The sequence below is a fragment of the Psammomys obesus genome, unplaced genomic scaffold (assembly GCF_907164565.1).
Source record: "Psammomys obesus unplaced genomic scaffold, mPsaObe1.curated_primary_1811, whole genome shotgun sequence".
Taxonomy (NCBI): Eukaryota; Metazoa; Chordata; class Mammalia; order Rodentia; family Muridae; genus Psammomys; species Psammomys obesus.
This window is the reverse complement of record NW_026596101.1, coordinates 9,392,550-9,412,965: the sequence shown is the minus strand read 5'-3', so window position 1 is coordinate 9,412,965 and position 20,416 is coordinate 9,392,550. Positions and strand designations below refer to the sequence as shown.

Genomic DNA, 20,416 nt, shown 5'->3' with positions numbered 1-20,416 from the left:
CAGTCTATAAACTAAAAAACCAAGGAATTTAATTTAAAAATGGGGTACAGAGTTAAACAGAGAATTTGCAACAGAGGAATATTGAATGGCAGAGAAACACTTAAAGAAATGCTCAATGTCCTTAACCATCAGGGCTATAAAAAATCAAGATGATGAGGAGATTCTACCTTATAATTTTCAGAATGGCTAAGATAAAAATCTCAAATGACAACACATGCTGACGAGGTTGTGGAATTGCTGATTGTAATGTAAACTTATACAACCACTTTGGAAATCAATTGGTGCTTTCTCAGAAAATTAGGAATAGTGCTACCTCAAAATCCAGCAATAACATTCCTGGGCATATATCGGAATGATGCTCAACTATACAAGAACATTTGCTCAACTATGTCCATAACAGCTTTATTCATAATAGCCAGAATCTGAAACAACATAGGTGTCCCTCAAAACTAGATTTTGGGTGTCTTAATCTAATCAATGGCTTAATCTAATGATGGCTTCATAATTGCCTTAAAATTTTGGGGAGTAATGACATTGTAAATGGATATACCTGGTTGTAGGAAATAAGTCCCTAAATGTCCCTTTGGGAGGTATATATTTGCCTTGAATACTTTCTCTCATGCTTTCTTACTACAGGTAGGGTATGAGGTGCACAACCTCTGTCACACGCTCATAATGGTATGATATTCTGCTTCACCTTAAGCTCTGACCAGCGGTTCCTTCTGATCATAAACTAAAATACATGAAACCCAGAAAAAAAATAATCTTTTCACCCATAAACTGATTCTACCAGATATTTATCATAGCGACAAATATCTGACTAATGTGAGAGTATGACTACAACCCCATATAAAATTCATAACAAGCATCCAACAAAAATAAGGGGGAAAAGATTGAACCATAGAATAAATTAATGCCCCAGGAAATTTGAGGATAGTCATCCTTATTTCCTGTCTACAACAAAAATTATCTGGGAAAGAAATGCCTATGATGTGTTGTAATGTAGTCGGTTGTTAAGGAGTTTTTGAACTTTAAAATGAGACCTGTTATAAAATGATTATTAGTATTCATTCTTCATATGTTTGTGAAATGCAGTGATTACTATTGAACCTGCTGTTTTATAAATAAAAGACTCAGATACCTGTTAGATTTTTAATATGCATATACACTAAAACTGGGCAGATCTTAACCCCCTAACTACCTTCTAGTCTCCTAGCCACACATCCCATCCAAAATTCCCATACAGACTTGCACATGCTCCATTTAGGCTGCTTCTCTCCATCATGCCAATCCTCAGAGCAATACTCCTAGTCACGTGTTTCTTGTTCACATTAACCCATGGGGATTGCTTTCTTCTTCTTCCTCTCCTGTATTTCCTCCCCCTTTTCCATGATTCTCTGCTCTCCCACCCTCCTTTACCTTAGCTCCACCTACCTCTCTTCTGCCCTGCCAACATGGTATAGGCATTTATTGGCCACCAGATCATCCTGCAACTCTTCTCAATGTAGACAGCCTCAAGAAAAGATGGAAGAGTTTGGCTAGCTTTGATTTAAAACAAAACAAAATGCTTAGTGAGGCTTATTCTTGTATTATTGTGAAAAGCCAACTTGCTCTTGTGAGATGGTGGGGTGCTCCTGTAGTGCTCTTCAGTCATTCTCAAGCTGCAGAATACTTCATTTTCTATTGTGCCGTTTCCATTTTTACCATCGTGGACAATTGCATGCCAAATCTTCTTGTGGGTGTATTTTGATCACATACATATTAACATCCTCTATTTTTAGATTTTAGTTACGGATAAAAGAAACATAAAACAGTACATTTTCTGAAATATCTTGTCAAGTTCTCCTCAAGAATAATTGTAGGGAAGCCATTCAAAGACCACAGGATTATTCTGTGAAAAAACTCTTTTTATTTTAAAGACATGTTCTCAATCTGACTTCAAAAATGCTTTTCTTTTCCAAAAAAGCATAAATTAGATTTTTGTACAGTACTATTTCAAAAATTAAATTAACTTAAAGGCTATAAAAATCATCCAAGAAGAAATATATATATATATATATATATATATATATATATATATATATATATATATATATATATATATTCTCCTGGACGTGAGTCCCCATTCTTTTCTTGCTGGGTTATGTCTGCCACACTTAAGAGTCCTGTTGTTCTCCAGTGAAGTAATTGGCAGTTTCAAGACATAAAAATTCTATGTCTATTTTGGAAGTGATCTGAAAGAAAAGAATAAGTTACTGCATTTCTTTCTTTTAAGATAGTCATGAATCCCTTCGTTAAGCCTTACTTAAATTTAAAATTAATATGTTTCAATCTAAACAAACATTTGCTTTCTGGCCTTTGTACAAATAGGGATCTGTCTACTCATTGTGAAATACACAGAGTAAAGAACATACTACTAATCACATCTCATTCTTTTTAATATGGTTTGACTTTATGTTATTATTGAATAGATTTTGCAGGAGCAATTAGAGGCATGGTATTCTAAGATTCGATGATTATAGAACAATAGAGTGGTACACTTTATTTTTTAATACTGTGTAATTGGGACATATAAAAAATTCTCTATTCTTCATCTATTTATTCTCTAATGTCTTGACAATGATAATTATATTTTTCAAAGTATTGTTCTTAGAGCTTGCTAATACAGGGCATATAATAAGTAATAAATAAATGTTACTTGCAATGGTAGAACAATTCAAAATTAGCATACTGTTTTATTTTCACCTTTTTATATGAGGGTTTATCACCAATTAATTGAGATAAGGTCAATAAAATAAGTTGAGGGAATTGAAGTCCCTGGTTTCCTATAAATCATGACAGCTTCCACATCCTCTTAAGAGGAGCAGAGGTGTGAATCTAGAGGTACTGTTAATCATTAACAAATTATGCACAAGTTATCTTTCTGTGCTAAATGCAGTATCATTTTCAGCTCTACCACATTTGAAAAGATGGAGTTCAGTTTATAGTTCATATGCAAATTAATGTTTACTTTGCTTAGATCTAAATCAGTAGGCTCTGGAATAATGGCTCAGGGATGGTGATTAAGAACACTGACTGCACAGAGGAGGACATTGCAGCCAGTCCTGAAGATACCTGATAAAACAGGGTCAGATGAAAGGGGAGGAGGTCCTCCCCAATCCGTGGACTTGGAAAGGGGCAGGGTGGAGATGAGGGAGGAAGGGTGGAGTTGGGAGGAAATGAAGGAGCAGGATACAGCTGGGATACAGACTTAATAAAATGTAACTAATAATAAAAAAAAATTAAATTAAATTAAAAAAAGAACACTGGCTGCTCTTGCAAAGAACTTAGGTTAAGTGTCCAGCAACCATATCTCGTTGGTTTAACAACCAACGGTAATTCCTTTTACATAAGATTTGACACTGCCTTCTGCTTTTTATAGACATCTGCTGCCTTGCTTCTGCGTGATATACATAAATAAACTCAGGCACAAAACCAAGCAAACAAATCTTTTTAAAATGATCAGTGATGAAATTGTTGACTGTAGATAATAGCCCCCTTTAATCCCTCTCAGTAAAGATAATCTCGGTAGTTAATTTTAGCTTTGTTATGTTTCAAACTTTATATTTCATAATGTACTCATACCGTTATTATCTCTTATTCTTATAGCTTTATTTGATCTTCTTTGTCACCAATTAGAATCTCGACTGAATGTGAATTCAAGGGAGCATGACATTCCACTAGGGAAGTGATGTAAATAATATTAAATCGTATATGTTTCTTATGTTTTATTTTATTACAAGTAAATGTGTCATTCTTCAACAACTGTTACTATTAATAAACCATTTTTAGATTTTAAAATTCAGCTGTTGTGGGCAAATAATGCATCTCTAATATCTCCTTCCCAGTGAAACCTAGTGTTGGCCCCTTCAGACAACCACAACAAAATACTAGCCTAGGTGGGTCATAAGCTCTAGAAACGTATATCCCCAATTTCTGAGAGATAGAATATCCGAGATCAAGGCATTAGAAGACTCTATGCTTGGTGAAGACCCAATCATTATTTCATAGATAGTCATTTGAAATGCAGTCTTGCACAGTGAAAGGCCACTAATCTCATTCATGTGGTCTCTACCTCATAGACAACTCAGCTCTCAAAAGCCTCTCTTTCTAAACCATGATTTTAGGTTATGAAAAACCAGTATATATAGGACATAGACATTTTTCCAAAGTAATCCCTGAAGAATAAACAGAATCATGACAACATTTAAACCACTCAAGAAATCTTTATCCCTTTCCACAAGTGGCATTGCTTTCTATGAAAATCAGAAATTTATCTATATTATGTCCCCAAAGGAAAGTCTGCCATTCCAAGCCTTTTATATGAATATTTCAAATTGGGGAAATTAAAGCATTGAGCTAAACAGCTTTAAAATTTAACAAAGGCATTCTTCAGTGATTTTGCCATTCTGTTTCACTGTGTGATTGAAAATGGTCACTGACAGTTTTTTTCTGAAATTAGATTTAAGTTAAGAATATCCCAAACATAAGCATTTTAGGAAACTGGTTGTCTGTGCCAGTCTCTAGTTGAAAACTTGGGATGGCCTGGGTTTAAGCTGTAGATAATTAAGTTTAAGAAATCCAGTAGAAATATAAGCTTTCTCAAATAGCACTACTAATGAAAATTCTATTTATGGGCTAAAAGGATTGAATTAAAGCATAGTTCCTACTAGCATGTGGAAAGCTTTAATTTAACTTCCAATTCAGGTTAAACTAGGCCAGATGGTTAACAAATGCATTCTCTATCTTTGGATAAAATTAATAGGATGCTCAATCTGAAAAAGCGTAACTATATGAGAGAATGGGATTGAAAGCCGTCATTTCAGGTACTGCTTATATAAGAAGCACAGAGAGTGAAGAAAAAGCAAGAAGAAAGGAAGACCTTGTTTTACTATATGTGGCATTTTAGAACTGTGAGAACGTACATTAGAGGCATATGGTTTATAAAATAGAACTGTAGTAAGAAAGGGCTTTAACAATGCACATTGTGAAGTAGAAGGTGGAAAAATCTCTCATCTAGGATGTACGGAAACATTGGAGGACAAAACCACTTCTGGCTGGTTTTCTTTATTATTAAGATTTGCATTGTAGATTGAACTTTTAATAAAGTATGGAGAGAAGCAAAGGAGTTATAACTGAGAGGGAAAAATGACTATCTGTGTAGACAGAGTAATGAGTTACAATATGGCCAGCTTCACTCCTTAAAAATCCAGTCTAAGTTTAATCTCCATTATGAGGACCATTCAAAGTTTTCTGTAGCTCCCAAGTATTCTCAGGAAGATTAAATGCTGTTTGCTTTTGTATTGATAGTGAAATGGTTTATCAGATAAAAACACCTGCTGCCAAGCCTCATGACCTGAGTTCGATCCTCAGGACCGACATGGAGAGAAAAAAAAAAAAAAAACACTCCTTCAATCCACATAGTCTTTCTTCCACACACATATAATGGCATGCACCCCAGAATACATGTAACCACACCCTTGTATATAAAATAAGAACTAAAAATACAACAAAATGTTAAAGAAATCTACTTTTATTGGAACGAATGAGCTGCCAACAAATATGGCAGGGTATTCTCAACATAATCAAAGCAGTAGGAACTAAAGGAATGGTTGAACCTACAGAGGAAAGAGTCACCTGTGCTTGTAATTGAAAAGGTGGTAACTGAAAAGGATTAGAGGGTGGATCACAATTAATTAGCCTCCACTGGAACTTCTAGTCAAGAAAAATTGGCAGGTAATAATTTAGTATAAATTATCTGTCTAAACGTGAGTACCATTCTGAACAGGTAATTAGCATTGTTTGAAGCTTCCAGCTGAGGATTTAACTCAGATGACAAATGGAAGCCACCTGTCATAAAATCTGGTACATAGTAATTACACAATTAATGATTATTATTAATATTACTTTTATGCCCAGTTTTTAAAGCACAGTGTTGATTTTCTTTGATGAACAGTGTTGGATTTCTTTCTATCTATAACAATAGTTTCCTGATGTTGAGAAAGACTTTTTTTAATTTTATTTTTTTTTATTAATTACAATTTATTCACTTTGTATCCCCCCATAAGTCCCTCCCTCCTCCCCTCCCAGACCCACCCTCCATCCCCCTTCTTTGCGCAGCATGTAGGGGAGGTCCTCCTCTCCTTCCTTCTGATCTTAGTCTATCAGTTCTCATCAGGATTGGCTACATTGTCATCTTCTGTGGCCTGGTAATGCTGCTCCCCACTCAGGGGGAGGTGATCAAAGAAATAATGTCTCTGACAGAGGTCATGAATCAAACGGACCTAACAGACATTTATAGAACCTTACAGCCAAACACAAAAGAATTTACCTTCTTCTCAGCACCTCATGGAACCGTCTCCAAAATAGACCACATAGTTGGTCACAAAGCAAGCCTCAACAGATACAAGAAGATTGAAATAATCCCTTGTATTCTGTCTGATCACCGTGGAATTAAGCTGGACCTCAACAACAACAGAAAAAGCAAAAAGCCTACACACACATGGAAACTGAACAACTTGCTACTAAACGACAGCTGGGTCAGGGAAGAAATAAAGAAAGAAATTAAAGTCTTCCTAGAACTCAATGAAAATGAAGACACAACATACCCAAATTGTGGGACACAATGAAGGCAGTGCTAAAAGGAAAGTTCATAGCACTAAGTGCCTTCAAGAAGAAATTCGAGACAGCACATTCAAGCAACTTAATGGCTCACTTAAAAACCCTAGAAAAAGAAGCAGACACACCAAAAAGGAGTAGACGGCTGGAAATAATCAAACTCATGGCTGAGAAAGACTTTTTATTTTTTATATTTCTTTAAGTTTTATTTTTTTTTTTAGTTACATTTTGTTAACTCTGTGTCCCAGCTGTATCTCACTCCCTCATTCCCTCCCCAACCCCACACTTCCTCCCTGGTCTCCTCCCTGCCCCTTTCCAAGTCCACTGATAGGGGAGGACCTCCTCCCCTTTCATTTGACCCTGTGGAGAAAGACTTTTTTAAAGGATCTCAAAAGGAAAGTATTCCTTCACCTGAATCTGTGCAAATGTCAGCAAGGCCTAACCATGACCAAGTAAGATCAGGGTTATTTCTTGTTCCTTAAATGGTGAGAGTCAGTAAATTTACTTTGAGTGATATGCATAAATTCACAAAAAAAATCATGCTTTTCAAAGGTAGCTAAATGTAGAATCCATGTTCTACTCTACATAACATAAATATTATATATGCAGAATAATCATTATTATTTGAATAGATGGTTTATTTTAGAAAAAATAACTTAAAACTTTAAATGTCACAATTTTTCAGTCTTCTTGGTTCTGGTTTTGCTGTCTACACTTCAACTGAGATACCGTAAAAATTTTTTATTTAGAGTCTTGAAAACCTAAGAGAAAAAAAATGGAAACTTCAGTAGAATTATTTTTTCATTAACTAGTATTTTTCATTTCCTCTCTGATTCTACATCTTAAAATATCAGAACTATCCAGGAAGACCATGCTATCAGAAAGAATCCAGACATTTACTTTGTAGTTGAAAAAATCTTCAGGATATTTTGCCAAAAGATTTGTTAAAATAAATTTTTGAAAAATAAAGAATTGTTTTTTTTTTCAGAAGGTTTTCTTGTCATGAAGATTATAGAAAATATATAATATAAAATATGCATGTTAATAGAATCATATAATTCAATCATGCCAATGAAACTAGCCTAAGTCTCTTTTGAACTCAAGTTTATAGAGTCTACAGCAGCCTCCTGAGTAGCTCAGATAACCAGGCATGTGCTACCATGCCCAATTAGAACTGAATTACTTAAGGTAAACTTCTTTAAAAAGTAAGTAACTTAAGGAAAGCAACTAAAGAGCTAACATTCCCTGGAAATGTGGAGTCCAAGGCTCAGACTGCTTTATCCTCTGAATTACAGTTATTAAACAATATTGTCATCTAATCCAGGTGTGGTGGTGCACACCTTTAATGCTAGCATGCTGGGAGGCAGAGCCAGGCCGATCTCTGAGTTTGTATAATAACACTTTCCAGGCCATCCAGAAAGAGCCTGACTTGAAAATACAAAACAAAGTGGGAAACAGCCTAGAACTCGTTGGCACAGGAGACAACTTCCTGAACAGAACACCAACAGCACACGCTCTAAGAGCAACAATCAATAAATGGGACCTCATGAAACTGAAAAGCTTCTGTAAAGCAAAAGACACTGTCATCAAAACAAATAGACAGCCTACAGATTGGGAAAGAAGCTTCACCAACCCTTTATCTGACAGAGGGCTAATATCCAGTATATATAAAGAACTAAAGAAGCAGAAAAGCAACAAACCAAGTAATCCACTTAAAAAATGGGGAACAGAGCTAAACAGAGAATTCTCGAAAGAGGAACATCGAATGGCAGAGAAACACTTAAAGAAATGCTCAACCTCATTAGCCATTAGGGAAATGCAAATCAAAACGACCCTGAGATTTCACCTTACACCCATCAGAATGGCCAAGATGAAAAACTCAAGTGACAACACATGCTGGAGAGGTTGTGGAGAAAAGGGAACCCTCCTCCATTGCTGGTGGGAATGTAAACTGGTTCAACCACTTTGGAAGTCAATCTGGTGCTTTCTCAGACAACTAGGAGTAGTGCTACCTCAAGACCCAGCTATACCACTCCTAGGTATATACCCAAAATTTGCTCAAGTACACAACAAGGACATTTGTTCAACCATGTTTATAGCAGCTTTATTTGTAATAGCCAGAACTTGGAAACAACCCAGATGTCCATCAACGGAGGAATGGATACAGAAATTGTGGTATTTTTACACAATGGAATACTACTCAGCAATCAAAAAGGAGGAAATCATGAAATTTGCAGGCAAGTGGTGGGATCTAGAAAAGATCATTCTGAGTGAAGTATCCCAGAAGGAGAAAGACAAACTTGGTATATACTCGCTTATATAGACCTACAAGATATGATAAACATAATGAAATCTACACACCTAAAGAAGATAATCAAGAAAGTGGATACAGGTGAAGGTGATTAATCCTCATTTAGAAAGACAAATGGGATGTGCATTGAACTTATGACAGGAGTCTACCACAAAAGGCATCTGAAAGACTCTCCCTAGCAGTGTTTCAAAGCAGACACTAAGACTCATAACCAAACCCTCGGCAGAGTGCAGGGAATCATATGAAAGAAGGGAAGTTAGTATGATATGGAAAGGATAGGAGCTCTACAAGGACCAAATATATCTGGGCACAGGGTCTTTTCTGAGACTGACACTCAACCAAGGACCATCTATGGATATAACCTAGAACTTCTGCTCGGATGTGGCCCATGGTAGCTCAGTAACCAAGTAGTTTTCCAAAGTAAGAGGAACACGGACTATTTCTAACAGGATCTCAAGGGCAGGCTATTTGACCCCCCCCGCCAGGGGAGGAGCAGTCTGTTAGGCCACAGAGGAGGACTTTGCAGCCAGCCCTGAAGATACCTGATAAAACAGGGTCAGATGAAAGGGGAGGAGGTCCTCCCCTATCAGTGGACTTGGAAAGGGGCAGGGAGGAGACCAGGGAGGGAGTGTGGGGTTGGGGAGGGAATGAGGGAGCGGGATACAGCTGGGACACATAGTTAACAAAATGTAACTAAAAAGAAAAATAAAATAAAAAAAAAAAAGAAAATACAAAACAACCCTGACAACAAAACATTAGCTAGACTATTGGGTCTTAAAACCTTTCCATTTGGGGATGTATTGATGGCTATTTATTTTCCCCAAATACAAATGAAATTAAAAAAAGCCCCCCCCCCTTTTTTTTTAATCAGAAAATTTCCTATCTCTGCTTAGTCTTGGTATTTTCCCTACTTTCTTGTCTTTTCCTCTTAGTTTGGTATGATTTTGGTCCAGTAGGACAGTAAGTTCTTAAAATATATTTCCTGATGTATGTTTTTGCATAGGGACTCTGTTGCTTGCTCTTTACGTCATTGATGTTTAATTTTACAGACATCCATTTCTGTGTGAATGTAACATCTAAATGAGAAACACCATTCTGGACACTTTTTAAGGATTCCTTGCAGTTGGCATTTTAACTGAAGTAGTGCGTGATTAGAATGTAAGAAGATTCAAACTATTTGCTCTTCCAGGAGATCTCCTTTGAAAGAATAATTTTCTGAAAGTGACTTTACTAAGACTTTTTAGTAAAAAGTCTGTAATAATAGGAAGAACTGAGGCAGAGAAAATAAGGCACAAGAGCAAAATCAATGCTGAATCAACCAAAGTTCAAAATCTGCTTTAGGTCAGGGAAATAAGGTCTGGAGAAAAATGAAAGCACATCCAGTATTATCTGCATCCATAGACATAGCAGCTGGTGTATCTATGCCCAAACTACTGTGAACGATGTATTAAGAGCTCTTTTTCAGGACACGGAAATTCATAAACTCTTTCAGCTTCCTGTGCAGTTATAATTGGCTAAAGCAGTGTGATGGTGGTTGTCATGAAAGCGCTATCGTTGTATAAGTGGTTTCTGATGGGATGCATGAAGACGTGTGGGCCATAAATACTAGAAAGAGTAGGAGTGGAACAGTGATTGACATCTGTTGCTTTTTGCTACACTGTACAAACGGAAACACTATCTATAGAGCATGCATCTCTTCTACCATCAAAGAACACTTATCCAGTGAAAATCCAGTGTAGTCACTGAGTTCTTTGTTTTAGGGAAAGTCAGGATAGTTGGGATTGGTTGAGTGTTTTATGTTTGATACCACTCTGTAGGACCACTGAAAAGAGAGACACATTTTCTACTTATGAAAGACCCCCCTGAGGGTATCTTTCGTCTGAGAGACCCCCTCCCAAAGATCAGCGAGTCCAGGCTTTCGGATGCAAACAGCAAGAGGCTTTATTGGATACACGGGTACCCGGGCGGAAAGTCACTCAGATGACTTTACGCGCCTTTCCGGGCAGAAAGCTGGGTTTTTTATGGGGTTAGAGCAGAAGCATTGATACAGAAGTGAGAGGCATAGTTACAGGGAGCTGATTGGCTCTTTCACATGAAACCATAACATGAATCAGGTTGGCAGGGACACCAGAATTCCAGGAACTGGGTGGTCATAACAATTATGACGACCTTGACTAGTGCCGCCATATGTTGCTTTTCCCAGGACTCCTATCTCAGCCGGACCACCTGTCAGATATCCCATGAGGGTGGTCAGGACAAAGTTGTTTTTGGCTCAGCTGGGGCAGCCTTGACCGCAGATATCTTGAGGGGGGTGACTTAGCTGGATTTTCTCAGAGTAATTTTTAGTTCCCATCCGGCCTTTACTATTTTTCCCAGAACTGTGGTACACCGCAAAATGGCATTAGCTGTGTTTAACTCTGTTCAACTCAGGGTGATATGGGGTCTTTCACTTATTTATTTATTTATTTATTTATTTATTTATTTATTTATTTGTTTATTTATTTTACATCCTGAGCAGAACTTCCCCTCCCTCTTCTACTCACAACCCCTCCTTTTCACCCTCGCCTCCCTTCCTCTTATCATCCCTTTCTTCTTAAAGAAATGAGAGACCTCCCATGGCATGTCAAGTAGGAGTGGACGAAAGCATCTTCTTCCATTGAGGCTAGGCAAGGTAGCCAGTTAGAAGAATGGGATACAACAGCAGGTAACAGAGTCATAAGCAGCCTCTGTTCCTGCTGTTAAGGATCCTACATGAGGACCAAGTTGTACATAGGATACATATGTGGGGACGGGAGGCACAGGGGCTATATCTGTCCCATACATGCTCTGTGGGTTGGTGGTTCAGTGTCTGTGGGCCCCCATGGGTCCAGGTTTGTTGATTTTGTAGGTTGTCTTGTGGTATCTGTGATCCCTCTGGCTCTTCCAATCCTTCCTTCTTCTCTTCCATACAAATCCTCTAGCTCAGACTAATATTTGTCTGTAGGTGAGAGACCCATTTTTCTGAAGTCATGGAGACTTAGGTTGCAATATGATGTTATTTCAATGCAAGTATTTCCTTGTAATTGAGGATAGCTTCAGGGGTACAGACATAAAACCCTCTCTCTGCCTCTCAGTTATAAGGAAGGTCAACTGGGCATGATGGAACATGCCTGTAATTCCAGTACTCAGGAAGGCAGAGGAAGGTAGATATCTGTGGATTTGAGATGATTATGTTCTACAAAGAGAATCTAGGACAGCCAAGGTGACACAGAAAAATACTATTTTGAAAAACAAAACAAAACAACAAAATAAAAACAAATCTGACATGTACTTTCATAGTGATTGTAAACCATTAAGATAGAATTATGAGAAAATATTCAATATTTGCTCACTTTTTTTCCTGAATGTTCTGGGTCATAGGCTTCTTTTAGATAATTTTCTGTGTATTCGTCATACACCTCAGATTTTCAGTTCTAAACAGATAACAAAGAATGCTGATACATACACATCTTAGTGTCTCTAGCATTCATTTGATAAACTAATTTTCATAGAAAAGTAATAACACAGGTTATAGAGATATGATCAGTGTAGAAAGGAGAAATCAGTAGAGAAGAACATAAATGATATTTATTTCACAGCCACACAAAGACAGCCTTACTATGCTTGCATAGACAATGTCTCTATATTTGCAATTGAATATCACACACATAGAGTTTGAAATGTTTCAGACATCAGGAATATATTTCTGTCTAAATGCATTTTCTTGTAGAACTTCATTTTCATTCATTAGGAGCCTGAAAAATGAGTGATTAAGAAAACCAGTTACCTGAGGGTAATTGTTGTTTGAAATATGCCAGTTTACTAAAATGTCAATCTAAAGTTGTAACAAGTGACATTTTGAAAGGATAGAAGCTAAAATTGGGATATTTTGTGTTGAATAAATTCAAATTATACCTGGAAACTGTATATTAATTTTGAGAAAAAGTGATTTGGGGCATGTTTTCTGACCATTGTGTAGAATCACACAATAGATTGCCATGCTGTTTGTCTTTGATATCTGTAACAAGATCATCACACTCTAACCAGGAAGAATCGTTAACGCTTCTACAGGCCAGTGGCTGTCTTCAAAACTTCTCTGGAAACTGTCACTCATTTTATTCACTCATCTGCTGCTCAGACTCTATAGCTCCTTATCTGTCAGCTATGCTGATAATGATTGGCTGGTTCTCCAGTATCACTCGTGGAGATTTAAAGAACCCTTGTATCTTCCCCAAGGTTCATAAATAGACTTTGCAAAAGAACTTACAAATGTCATCATCCATATAAATTTAAAATACAATTAAAGTGGAGATATCTAGGTCATTTGAAAGTCTATATGAGAATGAACCACAGCTTAAAGGTAGGGAAGAGAAGCTTGCATAAATATCCTGGAATTTCATTTTCATTTCATGATGACTGTTAGTGAATCTTGTCTTATGCTTTGAACTACAGCTGAGTTTCCTTCTGCATATGACAATATGGCCTTCTCTACAAGAGGTTTCAAACACATTGATTATTTTTTGATACTTAGTATCATAGCATTTTTATTTTAAATATATCCATATTATACTAATGTATTATATTCCCATAAGTAGAAAAATTCTATTTATAAAATTTTCTAACAGAGCTCAACTGTAATGTGAATGCATTTTTATTTTGTTGCTATTTTTAATAGTGTATAAGTTACATTCTTACGAGGATATGGAACCTGGGTTTTAAATTTATGTTTTATGCTACCTCATATCTTTAACAATCAAACGCACCTACCATGCATAATTTAGTTTAAAATGATAATTTCGCTATAGAGAACCTATGCTTTTAAAATGAGAATCTCTAAATATATGTAGACTCTGCTTTAGTCTTAGATACTAAATTCTCAACGGAATTTTCCATGATCAACACATGTCCATTGATCAAATCTTGTTATCTCTGCATCCTATTTCTTTTGTTTCTGTTATTACAACTTGCAAATATTTGTTTTTACACTCTGTTTCTAATATGTTTCTCTGTTAATCTATTAACAATGTGAGGGCAGAAGGCATGTGTCTTATATCACCAACATGTTCCCTAAGCATAGAAGAATGCTTTGTAAATGGGAGGCAATTAAGCAGATCTTAAATAGATGTCTGAATGAGTGAGTGGTGAATGACTGTGTGATCTAAAACGAATCACACTATAATATATTGGATTGTTTTTCTTAAGAGTAACTTTCAAGGTTCCTCTTATATTATCCTAGTGTAATGACAACCATCGTCTATTCTAATGAAGTGTAACTGTTTAGTCCAGTCCCTGACATTAGCTGGAGAAGGTTGGATGGAAGCCCGATGCCAGGGAAAGTCAAATACAGCAAATCACAAGCTATCCTTGAAATCCCAAATTTCCAACAAGAAGATGAAGGCTTCTATGAGTGCATCGCAGGTAATCTTCGAGGAAGAAACCTTGCAAAGGGTCAACTCATTTTCTATGGTGAGTAAATAGAAATGCAAAAAAAAAATGTTTGTGAGTTTTTACTATGCTTCAAAGCAAAGAGGAGACATCATTAACATACTGTGGGCATGTATCGTGGGGAAATTTGGAAAGATATGTTTCCAGTTTGATGCTTAGTTAGGTGGTCAACAGGTAGGAAGCCTGTCTTAAAAATACAAGCTTTGAAATTAGTGTCTTAGTGGACAAAGTGATTGTCATACCAGTAAGAGGACCTGAGTGCAAATCTCCATCAACCACATAAACAGTTGAACATCGCATTATATTCTTGTAATTCCATGGCTGATATTAGAGCATAGTCTGTCTGAGGAGGGCTTGACAGTCTAGCCAATTGGCAGCTCCAAGTTCAGAGAGATTTGCTGTCTCAAATAACAAGGTAGAGCTGGATTGATGAAGACACCTCCTCAACATCCATCTCTGCACTACACATGTTTATGCATGCAAATGTACACACATTTGCACACAGCACATAGCACAAACACACAGAGACACAATGGTGTCAATTGCAGTACAGTGTATGGATTTTATTGTTTATTACAGTTGAGAGGAAAATGTCAGCAGTCTCATAGTAACAGCATTAAAGTTTATCACACAAGGAGCTCATAACTAAAACACATTTTCCAAAGAATATTCAGGAGTAGCCTATGGCAATCATCATTAATATTCTGAATAGAATTTACTAACAAAAGGTAAAAATAAATAGAAACATTGATGGAAAGATGGCATGTGCTATTTTCTTCCACTTTTTTCAGTACATATCTGCCCATATGAAGATAAAAGAAAAATCAGTTCATTGCCTCATATTACACCATTGCCATAATTTCTAGAATATTGATTTGATCTAAAGATGCTTTGTGATGTAATAAATGCATATATTATCCGAATATTACCATAACGTCTTTTTTCATCCAGACCAAAATGAAAAATCATTGAATTTTATTATTATTTTATATGTACATGTGTTTTGTTTATGTTTATGCCTTTATTTGTACATTTATACCTGTTGCTTAGGCTACTAGAAAGGGTGTCAGACTCTCCATTGTCATACAAGTGCTAGACTCAAGCATGGGTCTTCTAGAAGAGCAGCTGATGCTCCGAACAGTGGAGCCATGTCTCCAGCAACAAAATTCATTTTAAAAGGACTAAACATATAGAACATATAAAAGAATTATCAAAATATTTGGTAATTATAAGACTGAGAACTCATAGAAAGTATGTTGTTCATACCCAAGATATTTTTTCTATATATCCTGATTTGATTACTGATAAGGATATTTAAAATAATGTTTGGATAATTTGAAGAGTTTATTATAGTTATCTTGTAGCAGTAATAACTGACTATCCTCTGAGGAGAACATATATGCCTTTGGATATATTGCTTTCCATTTTATTTAGAATTTGCAATTTTAGCATGAAGTGAAAGTTACTTCTTTATAAATAGAATGTATTTTTCTTTTTTAATGTTCTACAATTTTATTGATGCTTGCCAAGAAAAGTAATTTAATTGTTCAACAGTGTCTACTTTTTAATAGGATAGTGTTTGTCATTTGGTATCTTTTGCAATGTATTAGTAAAGAAACAACTGAGAGTTTTACCATACTAAAAATATTAAAAATTTTGGCTCTGTTTTAATAAAAAGATTTCATATTTTTATGTAATTAAAAAAGCTATAGTTAAGTGATAGATCAGAATACAATTATCTATAGTTTGAATCAACATTAAACTACTTTATTCTGTAGTCTGTATTTATCAAGAGTCAGATTACATGAAGATTTTTAAAATATCAACTCATAATTTCTAGAACAATTTTAGGCATGAATAACTTTCAGCGATCTCACAGTTTGGAGATTTCAGATTAATTTAGCAAGATATCTCAGGAACTGATAGTCCAATTCAAGGTCACAACATTGAGGAATTGCCTAAACCTGGATTCTTTCTACTCTACCATAGTTTTTTTAACACAATGGTCCAAGTCCATCTTACCAGAACTATTCAGCTGTTCAATGGTGACAGACATTTCTTTCAGAAGGAAAATAAAAAACTGATGGATTAGATAATCATTATGTGTCATAGTCATATTAATTTACATGTCATAAAATGAAGAGAAGCCATCTTACACCAGAGTTTAATAATACTTGAAGAACATAGAAAAAAGCTTAAGTTACAAGTGAGGAATGGTGACATTGTACATCCTTCCGAATTTTGTATTTTTACCTCTAAAATTAGACTTTAATGTATCACAATAATTAACGGAAAATATAATAGGTTCAGAGTAGTTAGTTGGCATTCAAGATCTATGAGTAGGAGAGAAATATCAAAAAATCAAGTGTGAACAGTAAACCCAAATTATTTCTTTTCTGTATTTTTTTACAAACGTGAATATTTAATATCTCTCTCGTTTGGATGATAAGATTCCAATGAAAATGCACATTCAAATGAAGTCTTAGTGTTGCAATTATTACAGTAAGCAATCGACATGTATTATTTACTATTCATTTTTGTTGTATCTGAGGCTTGAGGTACGGTTTAGAGTTAAGCATATGTACTGCTGCTGTAGAGGTCATGATTTCTTTTTCCGGAACCTGTATCTGGCAAGTCAAAACAGTTATCCTGTAACTGTAGCTCCATGGGGATCCCACACCTCTGGATTATGCAGCACAAGCACATGCACCACACAGACAGACAGACACTTACATACATGTACACATGCATATATACATATGTATAATACATTTATACATAATTTAAAATGATAACGACAGAATATTTTAGCTTATAACTTAAACTTTTTAAGCAATGAATTTTTTCTCTAAGATCAAACATATTATAACAATTTTTGATAAATATTTTTAACTTATTTTATTAGTAGCACATTAGAAAGAAGATTCAGTTTTGTCAGTACGTGAGTTTCTTATACACCTTGCTACGATTTGTTTCTCAAGGTTTCAAGAGGCACGGTCTAAAATTGGAAATGGAGCTGATTTCTACAGGAGATAATCATAGGCTAAGTCTCACCACCCAGGGATAGCATGATTCCTTCTATTTGGTGACCGTCTCCCTGCAGAGCCTTAATGGAGACATGTATCACAGTAGAAAAGCCTGGAAATCAGGTTTTGTGATACATAACGTTTCAACCCCACTTAATCCTACTTCTTTTATTTTGTGTAGTGAGTGTAGCACAAATTATAGGACTAAGCTGAAGCCAAATACCTTGTTTCATATATATTCTTCATATGTAAATATATATTTCATAGCCATATATGTATATGTGTATGTATGTATGTATGTAGTCCTCAATAGTGTACTAAATACCATTGCATCTATAGACAGAGTTGCAGTATCTTACCCTAAGATACCTTACGTAGGCAGGAGCCAAGGAATACTTGTCTTTCTGCCTCTTTTTACTTAGGATCAGTCATGAAGACTCATCAGAAGTCTGTGAAAAACAAATTAGCTCTTGTTATTGGTTCAGTCAATGACTCCTTTTTTAGTGACTTTATTTCTGTCCACACTGAAGAATTATCCTCAGACTTCTCCATTGAAGTTGTACTCCCCAAAAAAGCAGTGCTTTCCTCTGCTATTGTTCATAATTTGGCCATTGAGTTCTTAAAATACCACCTTGAAACGGATATCTGGTATCTCTGTGAAAATATATAGGCATCAGACCCAGTTGGAGCTGGAGTTACAGGCAGCTGTGAGCTTATGATGTGGGTATTAAGAACTTAGACCAAATTAAATGCAGTAGTGTCAAACATCTAGCTAGCCCTGTTCAGAAATTCCAAGGAAAGACAGGTACTCTTCGTTCTATAAAGATACAAGGATAGATAAATAAAGGATGGATGAGATAAGCAACTATTCATGGGTTCTAAGTATATATTTGAGAAAGAATATTCATGTTAATTCATTTTCCTGAACGACAGTGAGGCTAGTAACTCGATTACACCAATGGCTTTTTGTTTGCTACTATAGAGAAAAGGAATGTGACAAAATTCCATGTGTAGGGTTAAAGTTAAATAACACCCAAAATTGCATTTCTACACAAAAGATAAAAGGATATTAGACTATCTTATCTAGAGTGGAAAGTAACATTTGTGTTTGTCAAACTATTAAGATGGGTTATTTCTGATTTAGATTTATTTACTTTTTGTTAGCTTTAAACATGTATACTTAAAGAAAATTTGCCCTCAGTAGGTTTTGATTTAGTCTTTACTTTCCAACTGATATATGTACTGTTATTTAACATGGCAATAATTTTTAGCTGTCTTTTGCATTTTGACCTTTACTCAGAATTTACAAGTTGTTGCACAGGTGCAGCAAAATGACAGATGGCAACCTTTAGCTTGAGCCAAATATGGGGTGATAATTGTAATGGTTGTCCCTACTAGGCTCCTGCAGCCCTCCTCCCCTCATACCTCACATATTACAAGAGAAGTTCACCTGGGCTGTTAATCTTCTTATCACTTAGAACTTGGAAAGTACTCTATGACCATGAATGAGATGCCAACAAGATATTATTGATTGCTTTTTCTTTCTTTCTTTCTTTTTCAAACAGCCCCTCCTGAATGGGAAAGGAAAATCCAAAATACATACCTTTCTATTTATGACAGCTTGTTTTGGGAATGCAAAGCTAGCGGAAAGCCAAATCCTTGGTACACTTGGCTAAAGAATGGTGAACGCCTCAACCCAGACGTAAGGAACTAGATGTTAAAAACCCATTGCCTCACAGTACATTTTGTTAATAACAGTTGTTCTCAGTGATAGCTCACATCTATGGAATGGTCAGTGTACTTAATGAAAGGAACTTATATTTTTGCAATTCTTAAAGAAAACTCAAAGGTTTTGGTGTGCCTGCTCAGATGGAAAGGTATCCTGGAATTTGGGAGTCCTGGAACGACCCAGCTCTGAGTGTCCCAATGGAAAGGGATCTTGAGAAAAAGGCACCCAGGAACTACAAAGCTCTGAAAAGAATCCTCTTCGGCAGAGGTGTTGGAGCCCTGAGGGAGGACATCTTGGCTTAGCTAGAGTGCTACAGAGTAACAGCTCCACTTCACAACTCTTCTTCAGCATTGCAGCTCCCAAAGGAGGAGTTCAGGAGCCTCAACTCAACTCCAGTTCTTTGCTTAGCTTCTTGGCTTCTTCCAATGAAAGAGTCACACCAGGCAGCAAATTTCATAAAATAAATTTATTGGGAAAGACTAATCTAGCAGTGGCTGTGTCTGCTTCTGTGAGAAAACATCAAGGAACTGTACAGTAATCACTTCTTATATAGGATTTCTTAGGGGATGGGGCTTTCCAGGGCACAGCTTTTCAGGGTAGAGATTGGTGTGATTTCAACTCTGGAGCTTTAGGGGAGCTCAGGATTGGTGGGTTTTCCTGTACAGTGATTGGTAGAATATTTCTTGTAGTATAACCTTGGGATATTCTCTCACCCCTAGGCTGGGGGGAGGGGTGACAGTTACAACCATTTGAAAATGATCTTTAGGGACCTTAAAGAAGTTTGGGGGTGGGGCCTGGCTGCTGGAGCCTCTCAGGCCAGACCTAGCACCTTTCCTGCCTTGAGGGTTTACAAAGTATACAAAGTTTCAAAGGGAGTCCATGGTAAGGAAAGTGTTCTCTGCTGCCTGAGTCAGCATGAATAGAAAACAAAAGGAAAAGAGTGCCAGGATGGAAAATTCAGACACAGTCACACTGGCATTGATGAATCCATCCATAATCAGATGTCGTCATTGGCACTGAATCACTGACTAGATTCAGTGGGATAATAAAAGAAGAAAGGAAAGAAGAAAGAAAGGAAGGGAGGAAAGAAGGAAGGGAGAAAGGAAGGAAAGGAAGGAAGGAAGGAAGGAAGGAAGGAAGGAAGGAAGGAAGGAAGGAAGGAAGGAAGGAAGGAAGGAAGGAGAAAACATAAAGTTGGGAGGGGATTTTTGGAATGGAGGAGGAGTTGGA

The 20,416-nt window shown here is 36.3% G+C and overlaps 1 protein-coding gene across 1 annotated transcript in view; it reads left to right on the top strand.

Moving 5' to 3' along the window:
* LOC129692203 (contactin-6-like) overlaps positions 1–20,416 on the top strand; it is a 344,240-nt gene that overhangs the window by 244,658 nt on the left and 79,166 nt on the right. The window contains exons 8-9 of the mRNA XM_055628432.1: positions 14,268–14,452; positions 19,023–19,159. Coding sequence (XP_055484407.1) covers positions 14,268–14,452; positions 19,023–19,159 — 322 coding nt within the window. The remainder of the gene's footprint in view (positions 1–14,267; positions 14,453–19,022; positions 19,160–20,416) is intronic.